At 43.0% G+C, this 15,920-nt stretch overlaps 1 protein-coding gene across 2 annotated transcripts in view; it reads right to left on the reverse strand.

Moving 5' to 3' along the window:
* Positions 1 to 14,949, reverse strand: part of LOC111950867 (nuclear protein AMMECR1) — a 34,408-nt gene extending 19,459 nt beyond the window's left edge. For both annotated transcript variants that reach the window (XM_023968785.2, XM_070434590.1), the window contains exons 1-2: positions 13,896 to 14,949; positions 1,857 to 1,967 (exon numbers count right to left, since the gene is read on the reverse strand). In XM_023968785.2, coding sequence (XP_023824553.1) covers positions 1,857 to 1,967; positions 13,896 to 14,341 — 557 coding nt within the window. In that variant the 5' untranslated portion in view covers positions 14,342 to 14,949. The remainder of the gene's footprint in view (positions 1 to 1,856; positions 1,968 to 13,895) is intronic.
* Positions 14,950 to 15,920: the final 971 nt, after the last annotated feature.

Genomic DNA, 15,920 nt, shown 5'->3' on the forward strand with positions numbered 1-15,920 from the left:
TCCTTGTTATAGTTTTGTATATGGTAAGAGTGGGAGGGGTGTTCTGTAGAATTGCTGAGGTATAGCCTAAATTCCCGAAACATTAACTGGATAATTATAGGACATGGCTTACTTGGTACAATAGCGGCTTCCAGGCAACTGTATAATAATCATTCTCTCCCTCAGCCATGGACATTCTCCTCTTTGAAAACATTATTTAAAACATTGGTTTCAAAAAGGTATCAGCAGCAGAGGCGAACCACAATTGTTTGTTGGGAGGATTGAAAAGGCACAGTCAGAAACAAACTGTGTGTTTGACACAATAACATCTTCCTAAGCATGCATTCTGTTCTGCCTGGTGAGATTATGGCATTATGAGATCTTCAAATTTGAATATTGAGAATAATAATGAGATCTCCCTGGAATGCAGCTGGAGGGAAAAGTGTCTGAAAACAAAAAACGACCATGGGTTAAGTTAGCACGAGCTCTGAGACAGAAAGTAAAGCTGCCCTGTCTGTTCGGCTCAGCAAGATACATGATCAGATACAGCTATTTCCAGACAAACAAGCTAGAAAATCATAGCATAATTACTTTTGCATGTAAAACATGAAGGATTATCCTTCTTTTGATCAAAGAAGACAGTAATATTTATAACATTACTGTTAGAGTTGAATATAAAAAGGCCCCCTTTTTCCCCAGAAGAAACCCAAGCCTCACTAATGACATTCGTGCGAAGGCATTCATACTGAGTGAAGAAAACCCTCAGCTTTACTGGCATCCTCATCTGGACGCTTCGCCCTGTTTTTTGGTTCCCCCTGACAACACGCTGCTCTCCCCCTCTAAAAACTAAAAAGAAAACGGGAGGGCTGAAATTTGTGGTACCTAGGTACAGTTCAGTCCACAGAAGAAACTTTAAAAAGCATTATCCTTGAACCTTGACTACCTCCGATGAACTTAAAAAACAAAAGCTACGGGAAACTCTGCATGTCAACTAAAACAAAATGTTTTGTTGCTGAAATGCTATTGTAAGGGCTTCTATGTTATCAGATCAAATAAATGAATTGATTTTGTCGAGTCCAACTTGACATTTGCTGTAACAGCAGAAAGATTGATCTCTCTGTTGCAGTGCATCACCTCCTCTGTAGGCCTGTGTGGAATCATCCTAGCAACAGCGCTGGCCAATAGGAGGCTGGCAGGAGTCTTAACTTGTAGCCAATAGGAGCCCAGTTCCAGATGTCAGTGTGTGTCTGTGAGTGAGTGTGTATGTCACTATATGTGTGTGAGAAAGCAATAGAGAGCTACAGCTCAGCCTTACGTGCACCCCCTCCCCTGCCCATTCAAACAGTCATTTTTTCCTGTCCAGCTGGTATGCCGTTTGTCCCCGATCAATGAGCCCTTTCCTTTTATAATCCAACAAAGCAGAATTGTTGCTCTGATGCMGGGGGTCTTTCAGTGACGGAATAATAAGAACAAACACAAAAGATAAATCCACTTCACACCCAGATATTTTTTTTTTTTTACTTCAATACCACAAAAAGGATTTGTCATCATCCCTCATTCCCTTCCTCTATGTTGTTGTTCATGCCTATGAGGCAAAAGTGTGACAGTCAGCCAGTCCCTCCGGAGATATCCCAGCAGACTACAGGGAGATAACACAGACACGGTGCGTCTGCTAGCGCCTACACTCGTCTCCCCCGTCACTGCTCACCACCCTCCGCCTCATAGCGCTTGACGGGTCGGAACCAGCTGCTCTACTTTTAACTTCCACTGAGGGAGACTTTTGTTTGGAGAAAAAGCCTGACTGCAGTGGTTTAGCCTAAAGGAAAGAGCAGTACAGGCTTGGACCTCTGGGCATGATGATCAAGAGAGAGGCTTACCTGGTAAGGGTGTACTCCCTGAGTCCTGAGTGCAGGTTCATGGCAGAAAATGTACCTATACATCCCCTCAACCGCTTGTCTCTGCCTATTTTCCATGTGACGAACAGCGGGCTGAAAGAGAAAGAAGGGAAGACAATGTTGGGACCTTTAGAGTTGAACACATTAGAACATCATGTAAAAACTAGGCCTACCCTCTATTGGGTGTTAATTTGAAGATTCAGGACCCACTTAGGGTTGAGAAAAACAATTGAGACAATATTTACATTGATTTCTCACATTCCTAGTGGTGATATTGGACACCGACAAAGGGTTTTCCTCACCTAACATTTCACTGACACATATTGATTGACAACRTGTAGCAAGTACAAAAAATAAGATGGCTACATTCTGTTATATACTGAACAAAAATAAATGCAACATGGAACAAATCCAAAGATTTTACTGAGTTAGTTAAATTAAGGAAATCAGTCAGTTGAAATAAATGTATTAGGCCGTAATCTATGGATTTCACATGACCGGCAAAACAAATATGCATCTGTTGGTCACAGATACACTATACATACAAAAATATATGGACACCCCTTCAAATTAGTGGATTCGGCTTTTTCAGCCACACCCGTTGCTGACCGGTGTATACAACCGAGCACACCGCCATGCAATCTCCATAGACAAACACTGGCAGTAGAATGGCCTTACTGAAGAGCTCAGTGACTTTCAACGTGGCACTGTCATAGGATGCCACCTTCTTTATAAGTCAGTTCAAATTTCTGCCCTGCTAGAGCTGCCCGGTCAATTGTACGTGCTGTTACTGTGAAGTGGAAACGTCTAGGAGCAACAACAGCTCAGCAGCAAAGTGGTAGGCCACACAAGCTCAGAGAACATGACCACCGAGGGCTGAAGTGTGTAAAAATCGTTTGTCCTCGGTTGCAACACTCACTACCTCTGGAAGCAACGTCTGCACAAGAAGTGTTCGTCGGGAGCTTCATGAAATGGGTTTCTATGGCCTATTTCTATTTGCCTCATGCAGCGTGACACATCTCCTCCAAAGAGTTGATCAGGCTGTTGATTGCGGCCTGTGGAATGTTGTCCCACTCCTCTTCAATGGCTGTGCGAAGTTGCTGGATATTTGCAGAAACTGGAACAGGCTGTTGTACACGTCGATCCTGAGCATCCTAAACATGTTCAATTGGTGACATGTCTGGTGAGTATGCAGGCCATGGAAGAACTGGAATATTTTCAGCTTCCAGGAATTATATACAGATCCTTGCGACATGGGGCTGTGCATTATCATGCTGAAACATGAGGTGATGGTGGCAGATGAATGGCACAACAATGGGCCTCAGGATCTCATTACAATATCTATGTGCATTCAAATTGCTAAAGATGAAATGCAATTGTGTTCGTTGTCCGTAGCTAATGCCAGTCCATACCATAACCCCACCGCCACCATGGAGCACTCTGTTCACAACGTTGACATCAGCAAACCACTAGCCATACACGTGGTCTGCGGTTGAGGCCGGTTGGACGTACTGTCAAATTCTCTAAAACGACGGAGGCGGCTTATGGTAAAAGAAATTAACATTCAATTCTCAGGCAACAGCTCTGGTGGACATTCCTGCAGTCAGCATGCCAATTGCGCACTCCCTCAACTTGCGACATCTGTGGCACTGTGTTGTGTGACAAAATTGCACATTTTAGTGTGGCCTTTTATTGTCCCTATCACACGGTGCACCTGTGTACTGATCATGCTGTTTCATCAGCTTCTTGGTATGCCACACCTTTCAGGTGGATCGATTCTCTTGGCAAAGGAAAAATGCTCACTAACAGGGATATAAACACATTTGTGTACCACATTTTTGAGAAATAAGCTTTGTGTGTATGGAACACTTCTGGGATATTTTATTTCATCTCATGAAACATGGTACCAACACGTGTTGTATTTACATTTTTGTTCAGTGTATTTTGCTGTTAGAGAGATCATCTTTTACATTCAGGTGTTCTCTGGATAAAAAAAGTTAAAATTTTTCCTTCAAAGCAGCTCTGTGGCTGTGAAAACCTGTCCAGTTTACTCTGTCCTCTAATTACGGCCATTTGGACTTAGTCAGCACCACATTTCGAGCTCGACTGCCCATTGGGAGACACAATCCATTTGAGACAGACAGACAAATGAGGCAGCAGTCAAGAACATTTCCTTGCACCAACCGATATACTACTTTGCCTTCTCTGTAAACTGATCGCCTTGTTATGGTTAGTCTCTTGCCAACAAAACATACATGTTTAACACATCGACACAAGATCCTCATATGCAGGAAATACTGCAGATTAGGGTGTCCAACTAATCCACTAAAAGCCTGGCAGCAGCTCYACCTCTTTGCCCTAAAATCACAAGACATTTTCTCAATAAACCCCAGGATTACTGTCGCTAGCTAAGTATATATACACACAGCATATCAAAAGAAATATATAGCCCAACACAAAAGGCAGACCCTTGCCTAGGTTAATACACTATGTTTGTACAGACATTACTAAGTCACAATCTGGGCAGATAGGAAGACGATGAAAGGGTTCCARCCTCATTCACAGCTAAGCAGATGTCTATGATCAGAGCTGAGTATAAATAGGCATCTCCAGTCTACAGTATCAACTTAGTTCTCCAGAAGAAGATACAGCTGTTGAACAGAGCAACTTGTAGAGGTAGATATATATTTCATGATGACCATTGTAAAGAGAGGGCCAGAAAAATTAAATAGAACTATTCTTAATATCAACGCCTTTGAGGTTCATAACTTCATGTACATGACCAGAAGTATGTGGACACCTGCTCGTCAAACACCTAATTCCAAAATCATGGGCATTAATATGGAGTTGGKCCCCCCTTTACTGCTATAACAGCCTCCACTCTTCTGGGAAGGCTTTCTACTAGATGTTGGAACATTGCTGAGGGACTTGCTTTCATTTAGCCACAAGAGCAGTCAAGTTCTTCCACACTGATCTCAACAAACCATATCTGTATGGACCTTGCTTTGTGCACAGGGGCATTGTCGTTGGAACCACAGAATCGTCTAGAATGTATGCCGGAGCGTTAAGATTTCACTTCAATTGAACTGARGGGCCTAGCCYGAACCATGGAAAACAACCCCAGACCATTATTCCTCTTCCACCAAACTTTACAGTTGACACTATGCATTGGGGCAGGTAGCGTTTTCCTTGCATTTGCCAAAGCCAGATTCTTCCGTTGGACTGCCAGATGGTGAAGCGTGATTCATCACTCCAGAGAACGAGAACAGATGATTTTTACGCACTACGCGCTTCAGCCCTCGTCTGTCCCGTTCTGTGAGCTTGTGTGGCTTACCACTTCACAGCTGAGCTGTTGTTGCTTCTACACGTTTCCACTTCACAATAACAGCCCTTACAGTTGACCGGGGAAGCTCTAGCAGGGCAGAAATTTGACAAACTGACWTGTTGTAATGGTGGCATCCTGTGATGGTGCCACGTTGAAAGTCACTGAGCTCTTCAGTAARGCCATTCTACTGACAATGTATTGTCTGTGGAGATTGCATGGCTGTGTGCTCGATTTTATACACCTGTCAGCAACAGGTGTGTCTGAAAAAGCCAAATCCACTCATTTGAAAGGGTGTCCACATACTTTTGTATATATATAGTGTATATTTAAAAGCCAGGGCAATGCATGGGGGAGGGAGGAAAGATGGTCTTGGGAGAGAAAATTATACAGAGTGAGGAAAGGAGGTGTTGCTTACTAATCAACATTTTTATCAGCAAGATCTGTTTAGAGAGAGGACTAGCTGTCGCCATTGGCGTCGGCTAACGGGGATCCGAATAATCAAAACTGAGGAGCAGCCAATCTACATTTAAATCCACTCCTCTCTGGACTGCACAGACAGCMCTCGATAAGTGTCTGAAAAAAAACAGAACGGTGGACAACCACTTCACAGTGACCTTCAGTCTGAAAGAAGACTGGAGAAAGGTAGGAGAGAGAGCGAGAGACTGCACAACAGAAAAATCTGTCAGAGTGAGTGTGTGTGAGAGACGGAWGCGTCGCATAAACATGCTTGAGAGAGGGGGAAACGAAAGACAGATTGATGTCAGTCGATCCTAATAAGAAGTGATCTCTGGAGAGGCAGACAGACAACTTTAGCTCTGATGTAAYGGGATGACTTCAGAGAGACAAGTTCCTCCAGACAGCCAGTCAGTGAGTCAGTCAGGCTAGCCTGCAGCTCCCTCAAGATGAATCGCTTTTAATCTGGCCGAGGAACCCCTTGGCAAACAAGGTGAGCAGCAGCCTGAGAGAGGCCGTGGTGTGAGCCAAATGGGAAAACGAAGGCAGAGGCAAGGACAGCCAACAAGAGCTTCAGTTGTTGCCCCAAGCACCACTCTGAGGGGTGAAATAACACATTTATCAATAGTCTTCCACTGGTCTGACAAAAGCAGGAGTTCCATTTCAAAACTGAAATTATTTTTTCAGTTAGAACATTTGTCTATCAGATATTTTCCTGACAAGAATCCATGATGGGTCTCATGAGTGAGCGGTCGGTCAGTTGTGCCTGCTAAGTAAACCTTCTTCTATGGTGTGTGTTCTGGAGGGATGGGTCGACGGAGTACATTTTTGACATGCAGCCAGGGTTGATGGGTTCAGTGTGTTAAAAAAAGCCAGACTCGTGCGAGTCAACATTGACTTCTATTAATAAACTGCTGATGAATCAAATCACACCATGAGGTCTAAGCAAACGAAAATCTGTCTAAAACCCCATGGTGGAGCGATGAAAATTGTTTTAAAAAAGGACAATAGGGCAGATATGAAAGGGAGACTGCGAAGTAGGCCTGTGTTTAAATCGGCTAGAAACCAGAAAATCGCCTTCAATGTTCAGCCAGGTATCAACCCGAGCAGCATGATGGTCTTTCTGTCCACTGAAGATGTACATTCAGATGCTGTAACGCTATTCTCTGRGCACCTATAAAAAGGTGCTCATCGCGCTATTCAGGCTCTTTTTCCTCTCGCTCTACTCTCCCAGATGTCCCAATCGGTTCAGTGTGCCAATTCTGAACAGTAATCCCAGCCTGCCGGCCACATACTAAAGGGTTGTCCTATCGCATCACGTGCCATACTGTGACCTTGACGGTTCCACTCATCGCCCATTCCCCACACACCCACAGCCAACGCTATCCTCACATACCATACCAACCCCCACCCCGACTGTTCTTTATGTCTGAAGAGTGAAGAGCAGACATCCTCAATGGTTTCAATTAAATGACGTGTAAAAGGGTGATCCATCACTTCCCATTTGGTATTCATCCATTGCCAACTCGGGMACAMAAACACATTGGGATKGAATCCAGTCGGAGAACCAACTTTCTGCACTGCAGAGGTCAAACTCTGAGGACACGCCATGTCTCTGCAAAGTACATCAAACAAAGGATGCTTTTAAAAAGCTTTGTCAAGCATATTTACCRGTGCCCAGTTAGTCACTCAGTCTCAATTTAAAGCAGTAAGTCAAACAAAGGGAAAGCCTACACATTAGTTCAGATAAATAGGTTTTATGTCATCACATCCTGTTTTAAGAGTTGCTTCAAATCCTTTGCTCTGTACCAATCAGCCCATAAAAAGAAGGCCCGTGCCATCCCAAACAGGGGAAACAGTAGAAAAAGCTGCAGGGGCGTTTTCATGCGCATTGCTACATCTGGAGCCCAGTTCACACAGCCACCTTCACACTGCAGACCGACTACTAATCAGTCCTGATGACATCAGTCACAATTGCACATTACACTACAATCCCAGGCCCAGTGCCAGCTTTCACACTGTGTGTGGGGGGGGGCGACTATTCAGGAGATTCAATGTTGTTGTATTGGCTCAGTATCTACCAAGTTGAGAAAATAGTTGTCACATGCATGCACATATTACACTCCCTTGGCTACTAATGTATGGGTCACAAGAGGAGCTGGTGTTGTGGGCAGGAGTGTGTGCAGAGATCAGATGGGGGATGGGAGGGACTGGTGTCATATTCCTCACATCAGTTCCTCAAGCAGAAACAACCAGGCCCAGTACAACTAACACATTCTAGTAGTCTAGAATAAACCAAGCTGGAGGCTTGAGGTACAAGGGTAAATTTAACGTTMATTTAAGCCCCGGCAGAGCAGCTTTATTATACAACCATGGTTATGGGCCATGCCCAGAAGACAGCAACAACCCTCTTCCTCCTGGAGCTGGTCCCGCCCACCTGATCAGGTGAATCCTCCTGGTGGTAAACGCACTCGCCTGGATGGATCAGACTACTCGCGTCTCCGTTTTGGACTTACGGGCTAACGCAAGTGGGAGTAAATTTGGAGAGGACCTGAGTGCAGTCTCAACACAGCGAAAGCCCTTGCTATTCAATACGAACATTAGCGTAAAGATGTCAACTGCGTTAAAATATATAGAAACAGTGGGGCTTTCAGTTCATTGTCTTCATAGATGGACAGAGATTGCAGACAGCACTCTATATTAGGACCATACTAATGTCAGAACCGATTGGAGGGGCTAGAACCGTGTGTATTCTATTGCCTCCTGCAAACAACCACCTCAGGGTGATCAATTTCACATTTAAGAATATATAACCTTAAAAAAATATATATGAATGTATGAGATGCCTTCTACTGAAGAAAAACAGCTCAACATGCGCTGAGTGGACAAAACATTAGGAACACCTTCCTGATATTGAGTTCCACCCCCTTTTGCCCCCAGAACAGCCACACGGAYTCTACAAGTTGTTTAAAGCGTTCCACTGGGATGCTGGCCAATGTCGACGCCAATGCTTCCAACAGTTCGCTGGATGTCCTTTGGGTGGTGGACCATTTTTGATACAAACGGGAAATTGTTGAGCGTGAAAAACCCAGCTGCGTTGTAGTTCATAACACAAACCGGTAAGCCTGCACCTACTACCATAGCCCGTTCAAAGGAACTTAAATATTTTGCCTTGCCCATTCAACCTCTGAATGACACACATACACAATCCATGCCTCAATTGTCTCAAGGCTTAAACATCCTTCTTTAACCTGTCTCCTCCCCTTCATCTACACTGATTGAAGTGGATTTAACAAGTGACATCAATAAAGGATCATAGCTTTCACCTGGTCAGTCTGTCATGGAAAGAGCAGGTGTTCCTAATGCTATATACTCAAGTGTATTTTTGTTCAGGTTTTGTTTAGTCTTTCCAGAACAGCGGAACTGGATATAAAATAATCATTTCACGGGGGAATTTCCCTTTGAAGGAAAATAAAAGGCTGGGTTTCCAACCTCCTCCAACCCCTCCCATCTACCACTCCATGCTTGGATTTTCGGTCCCATTTCCTGACATCAGGCAGAACTTTCCTTTGACCTCTAAATCCAGAGACAGTGGGCATCAGATCAACGGATTACAGTGCATTATCCCCATGGCCCTGAGCACTAGCTGCTTCATGTCACACTCAAAGAACATACTGATTCAGACTATTCTTCTTCTGCATCGTGCTTGGGTGAATACGGAGTATGACAACATACACAAGATGTTGGTTAGCATTACACACTAGCTGAAAACTGGACTTCAGAATCAAGGGAAAATACCCTTCAATTCAATAGACCAATAGCAACCCGGATACTCTCACTAATATGTATGTATGCATGTATGTACACACATACACATTAAACTCTCATTCAAGAAACCCCTGTGCGTGTAAACTGAGAAATGAGATCACGTGTCCAACTGTCAACCAATTGCTCTACTCCTCCTCTATCCAACATTACAAAAATGGGAAGCATATACTTTCATGTGATCCGGCGTATGCATTTGTGTRAGAGGGAGAGGAGAGATAAATATGTTATATGCACTCTTTCCCTTACATACCTATAGAAACGTCAGGCAACTTCCAAAAGGAATGCTGATAAAAGGTAGGATGCAGAAACCTGTATCTAGAGTGCATYTGGAAAGTATTGTGTGTAGAGTGATGAGGAAAAACTATTTAATCCATTTTCGAATAAGGCTGTAACGTAACAAAATGTGGGAAAAGTCCAGGGGTCTGAATACTTTCTGAAGGCACTGTATGAGATATTATGGCAAATGCTGTGCGCCTAACAAAAATATCTCAAAAAGACTTGACGCATAACAATGTTTTGAGCTGCATGTTGATGTTTGGATGTTCTATAAAGAAGAAAACAATGTTGAAATAAATGGCATCGATAGTTTGTCTCCAGGCCTCCCATTTATGAAGTTTCAAACATCTAGAAATACATAGGATAATGGACAGCATGTTCATTTTACTTTCAAATGAAGGCACAGCAGCGCTAGCATTCTAGTTAATAGAGTGTAGACAGAATCACCGTGAAATGTATATGGTAGCAACAATGCTGAAATGCATCAATGATTTTGGGGCAATTTGGGGTTTTGTGCGAAAGCTGTCAAACGTGTTTTTTGACTAGCAGGACATATAAGAAACAATATGTCACAAGATACAAAATTATCACAATGACTAAGGTATTATTTGGGGTGGTGACGCGACCACAATATTCTATCCTTTATTCATATATTACCATAACAGAATGTATTCATCCCAACACATTTAAACTGCAAAAAGGCAGCTCAGACATATTTGGTTTTAAAATTACTTATCTGCTAAAATATGGTTTTGCACACTAGTATGCAGAGAATACCTCTGAGTTATCTATCTGTAATGGCCAATTACCATTTTAACAGCCTTAGAGGAGAAAAGTACATTCACATCGCAATAAAAATASCATCTCAATGTTTACTGTGAGCAAGGCCACCATGACAACAGCCCCCTAAACTGGCTATTAGGTTGCCAGTAATAACTGATGACAATGGAAGGGAAAGGGGAAACCTAAATCAACGACTAAATACATTCAACCAAAACGTGTCTTCCGCATTTAACCCAACCCCTCAAATCAGAGAGATGCAGGGGGCTGCCTTAAATCGACATCATCAGCGCCTGGGGAGAAGTTGTTGTTGGGCGTTGACGTTCTTGCTCAAGGGCAGAAAGGTAGATTTTTCCACCTTTACAGCATGGGGATTCTAACCAGCGAACCTTTCGGTTACTGGCCCAACGCTCCTAACTGCTAGGCTATCTTCCGCCCCAATTTTGTAGGCCTAACTAAGTGTGTAGGCTAAACTGGTGCCAGGAACACCAAGGGTCCCCCACACCACAAAAACAATTTTGGCGCACCAAACCTGTAATTTCGAAATGTGGTTGTGCATCAGCAGTTCTCCTCTTGYTATGTCAGTCACTGACAGTCAATTAATTAGCCCATGTCATTTTAAAGATCGCTACGTAAGTTAGTCTAGCCAGCTATCTAAACCTTGCAGTAATCATTGCTGAATTACTGACCGAGCACCCAAGGCCTAGAGGCCCTGACCTCCAGTGGGCCCCTATTGTATTTGTTCGTCACTCACTCAGMTGGCATAAGTCATGGCAAAATATAGCATAAGACGTATTTTGTCTTCCAAGTCAGTAATTGAGGAAGTATCGCCAAGTAAAAAGGTTGGTCGAAAATTCTCTGTGCTACACTTAATATTACCTACCTAATAAAATGCTTATCGGCCAGCTGGAACAGTAATAATGGTCTGACTAGGCAATATTTTTAATAGCTAGCCTACCTTATGTCTTGAGTTTAGGACAACTGTATTGCACTATCATAACCCAAAACAAAGGTTGTAGGCTATTAATCCATTGTTTGTGTTATGTCTTTGTAAACAAGCAATGTACAGTATAGCAATGTACAGTATTGATTAAATTTCACTATAAAATCTAATTTATCAACACAATAAAATAAAAAAAAATAAAAAAATTGCAATACACATCCTATCAGCACCTAGGTATTGTGATATCTTGAGGTCCCAGGCAATTCCCAGCCCTAGTGCACATGGTTCACATTTTCTTTGAGTTTTGAATAAAATCTCTGGGGTTGCCAAATCTACCTACAGYCAATTTGTACTTTGAGGCTTTAACTTAACACATATGTGGAAAAATACCTTTTATAAAATAATTATGTTTTGCGTGAGAATACAACAGCTTGCTCCAGGGTTCAGTGTCAGCGGTTTGACAAATAAAGTAACGGTATGCCCAATCTAACAAAATAAAATATCTGTTGGCATGAGTTACTGGCTTGGTTACTCGCTTTAAGCGAACTACCATAGCTAGTGTCCGGTTGAACTAGCTAGCAAGCCAACTTCTTAAAGAGGAAACCTGCAGTTTAAACGATAACAAACCAACCATACTCCCCACCCGTTTCATTTAACCCAATGAGTCCCACTGTAAAGTGTTGGAAGTCCAACCCCTTTCAAACATTGTGTGTTTAAGCTAAAGACTTATGGGTAACATTGGATTAGTCAATTTCTTCTGCATCCATAGATACCAACCATTAGCCTGTGTGATTAACGGGGGCTGAGCTAGAGCTGTGTTTGTGAGAAAAGGGCAGATCCCGAAAGGGGCCCTGGGCCGGGTCTTTTTACAAAAATGTCTGTAAAGTCCGAATGATGTTTACTATAAACTATTAAAAAATATCTATGAAAAGCAGAGACTGCCACAAACACACAAATGTTTTGCTCTACGAGCTACACAACAGTCGTTAGAAGGTTAGGGGTTATTCTACATAGAAGAACAAAGGAAATCCCAGGAAAAAGTGCTATTATCTCATAGAGCAATACGTATGAGATCTCCTAAGCCTGTGTTAACCTCAAACCTCAAACCTTATTTTCGGTGTTTATTACAAAACCCTATTCTTTCGCCATTCATTTTTTCCCCATAGGGATGGCTGAACGAACCAGAGGTAACTCATTTCCGGGTTTTATGACTGCAAGCTGGCGAGCTCTATAAACCAACATAGTTGCTGTCGCAAACTCCACAGTTGTCACTGACTAGTTGGATATTAATTTCCCGGTGAGTAAACTATTTCTGTACTTACAGCATTCTTATAAATACATTTTAAATCAGGTTTTCTGGAACATATTTTTTTATTGACATTTCTCACTAAAACTCAAGAATGCAACTATTTGTGTGTTATACTTGTTGTCCTGAAGGAAGAAAAATGTAAACATGGGCTGGACATACAGATAAATGAAAATCAAATATTTGCTGGGGTCTCGGGACTGATAGGGTTAATAAAAGATGAGGGATGGGGCTGGAGAAATGTAACCACTCAAATTCATAGACAGCTATTGATAAAAGGTCTGACCATCAATGATAACAAATGTATAGTTTTAAGCATGTTTTGTGGCCATGCAGTGTTAGTTTAGATTTACTTTGTTTACAAACATTGCCGTAAAACAAACTTATATTTTAGGTTCTGGTGGGGTATGACAGTTGATCTAAGCTCATACGGCATTTCTAAGTTATATTCTTCAGGAATCAATGGGTACATAATTCATTTATTAGTCCAAAAATTTACTTAGCAACTGCAGATGGCCCCTTTAAAGTTTCCCTGGCTGAGGTATGCTAGCTCGCTAACCTGAATGCTGGCTGCTCAGACAGCGGTAACTAGCGCGCTAGCCATATAGCTAACAAACACATTCGCTATCAACGTTCTAGATCTCTATGTTAGATGACGGAATAGAATCTAGAATAGATACAATGACAAACACACCACGCGCTGTGTGGGGTGTTCCAAACTTTCTCAACTGGGAAGTTGCAACGCTCGCCCTTCCTGGCTACCAAGCTAACTTAGCCATTAATGCTAACTAGCTACTTTTTTTCTTTGTTGAGCTAGCTAGCAGACGTTAGCTAGCACCCATGAGCACCACACCACCTAGTGAAAATAACTTATTTATCCAAGTAGCAGCAGCAATATATTAACTTCCCAACGTTGCATAATTCAACTAACAGACTGTGTTATTAAACTACCACATTGTAATTGTTTCGTTATCGGATGTAACTGGCTGGCTAACTAAGAACATTAGATACTACTAGTTATCTTAACTAGACAGTCGATGATAATGTTCACAATAGCACCGGTAGTTAACTACCAAGCTAGCTGGCTAACAACATAATAATATAACTTACTAGGGATCGTTTGTAAACCTGGGTGTTCGGGGAGGTTGGTATCCATACAGATGGCAATAAAGCACGTCGAAACAGAAGCAGCACATCTCCGCTGAAACAACCATCTTCCTGCCTCCACTTCCCGAACCACATCCCGGGCTAAGATTCGGGGAGATGCCAGTTGAGTTGTAGCCTCCTGGGGCTGGGGACAATGCGTTGGTGCTACTACTACTACCCCCAGGACCCCCCAGGCCGTTCACTCGATTCATGTTCCCTGCCACCACAGTCGAGGAGGAACCAATCCCCAAGTCCGAGCCACAATGTCCAGTCCCTACCACCCCGTTACCCGCCCCCACCCCGCCAGGACCCCCCGACCCGGGGGATCCCGACAGCTTCTGCTTCTTCACCCCGCAGCACCCAGCCGCCATCTTGGAACAATCTGCACCGACACACCGCTTCCGACCCATCACCGTCAACGCGGGAGGGGTGGGTGGAAACGCGGACCAGACGTAAAAATCCCACTGCGTTAATACGTATGATGGACAATGTCCCACTTTCCCTTTTTTGTCGGGCGACGTTATATTCGATATAAAGAGACCGCAATGTCACCCTAACTCTGCCTTTAAAAAACACGTGCCTTACGCAAAATCCTTAAGTGTTTTCCTTTAGAAAACAGCACTGGACCAATTCAAACGTTTCGATTGATCTCAGATATTGTCCAAAATACAGGCAGGCCTCTTCGGAACACGATAACCACCGAAGTGATTTCACAAAGCAATCTTTCTCTCGAATGATACAGGAACTAATTCACTAGCTACCCAACAGAGAGACCACAGAGTTTGAGACAGTTAGCTAGCTAATTAGCTAGTTAACTAGACAGCCAGTAGCCAGATGTGGAGCTGTGACAGCTACTGCACTGCACCCCCAGCAGCACAGAGAATCCTTTTTGTGTGGGAGTCGGGAGCTTGAGTACGCAGGACCCATACGCTTTAGCACGAATAGTACATTACGCTTCGCACCATGTAGCTTAACATTGCACCAGATGTTTACTTTCATCCGAACTTCTTGTTAGACAACTGACCCAATGTGTTGCAGCTCCAAACGTCAAGTCGACGCAAAGTAAAATGGCATTTGGCTATGCAGTTTGATCCATCATCAGACAGCGTCAGCGCTGACCAAGTAATTTCAACAAACCAGCTGATCAGTTTGCACCTGTATTTTGTGTCAGTTCTCGGACAGTTTCAAAAATCTTATTTAAACCCCAGCGTCATATCAGCGCTGAAAGTTTGCTGTAGATTTGTTTTGGACCTTGTCATCCGTTGAATGTAATACATTTTGATAGAGCAGCATTCTATTCCAACTCTGAAATCCTCGGGGTTTGGTTACTCTAGCTCCTCACAGCGGCTACCATTAGCCTGATAGCTTCTGTGATGTTCGGGGGGGGGAATGTGATCATCTGTAGTCACTGATATTCACAGCGATAGAACACGGGTTAGTAAAAAATATCTTTCGTATTCTCAACGCCGAAATAAGATCCAGGAAATGTTTTGAAATCGTTTCCTACGCATAATGCGTATAGTCTCACAGTATCTTCTGTCTGTCAAATCTGAATTCTTGCTGCGAATTACGCAAAAAAATTGCTGCGTGGGCTATCCACCTCAGCTTCTAATCAGCTCGGCCTCAACTGCGTAAGGATATATATTTTACCATTTATGCTTCGTTAGACAATTTGTATGCGTCTTCTCTAAGAGAAAGAAAACATGCATCCCTTCAAATAAATGTCGTTGTAGTCGGATAATGTTCTGTCAGCCATTCTCGCCTGCCATGAAGTCACATCAGCTGCAGTTAATGTCTCTGCTACCCTCCAGAATCGACTTGCCGCGCCAGGGATTTTGGAATAGCAGACTTGGAAATTGGATTCGATTGCTCTCACAATACCATATCAAAATGGGAAACACTCTTTTCATGCCACTTCGATATTGTCTTTTTCGTAGAGGGTTCGGAGAATTTACGCAGCAGGTTAGAATAATTAACGTGGCAGGTTGG

The sequence above is a fragment of the Salvelinus sp. IW2-2015 genome, linkage group LG23 (assembly GCF_002910315.2).
Source record: "Salvelinus sp. IW2-2015 linkage group LG23, ASM291031v2, whole genome shotgun sequence".
NCBI lineage: Eukaryota > Metazoa > Chordata > Actinopteri > Salmoniformes > Salmonidae > Salvelinus > Salvelinus sp. IW2-2015.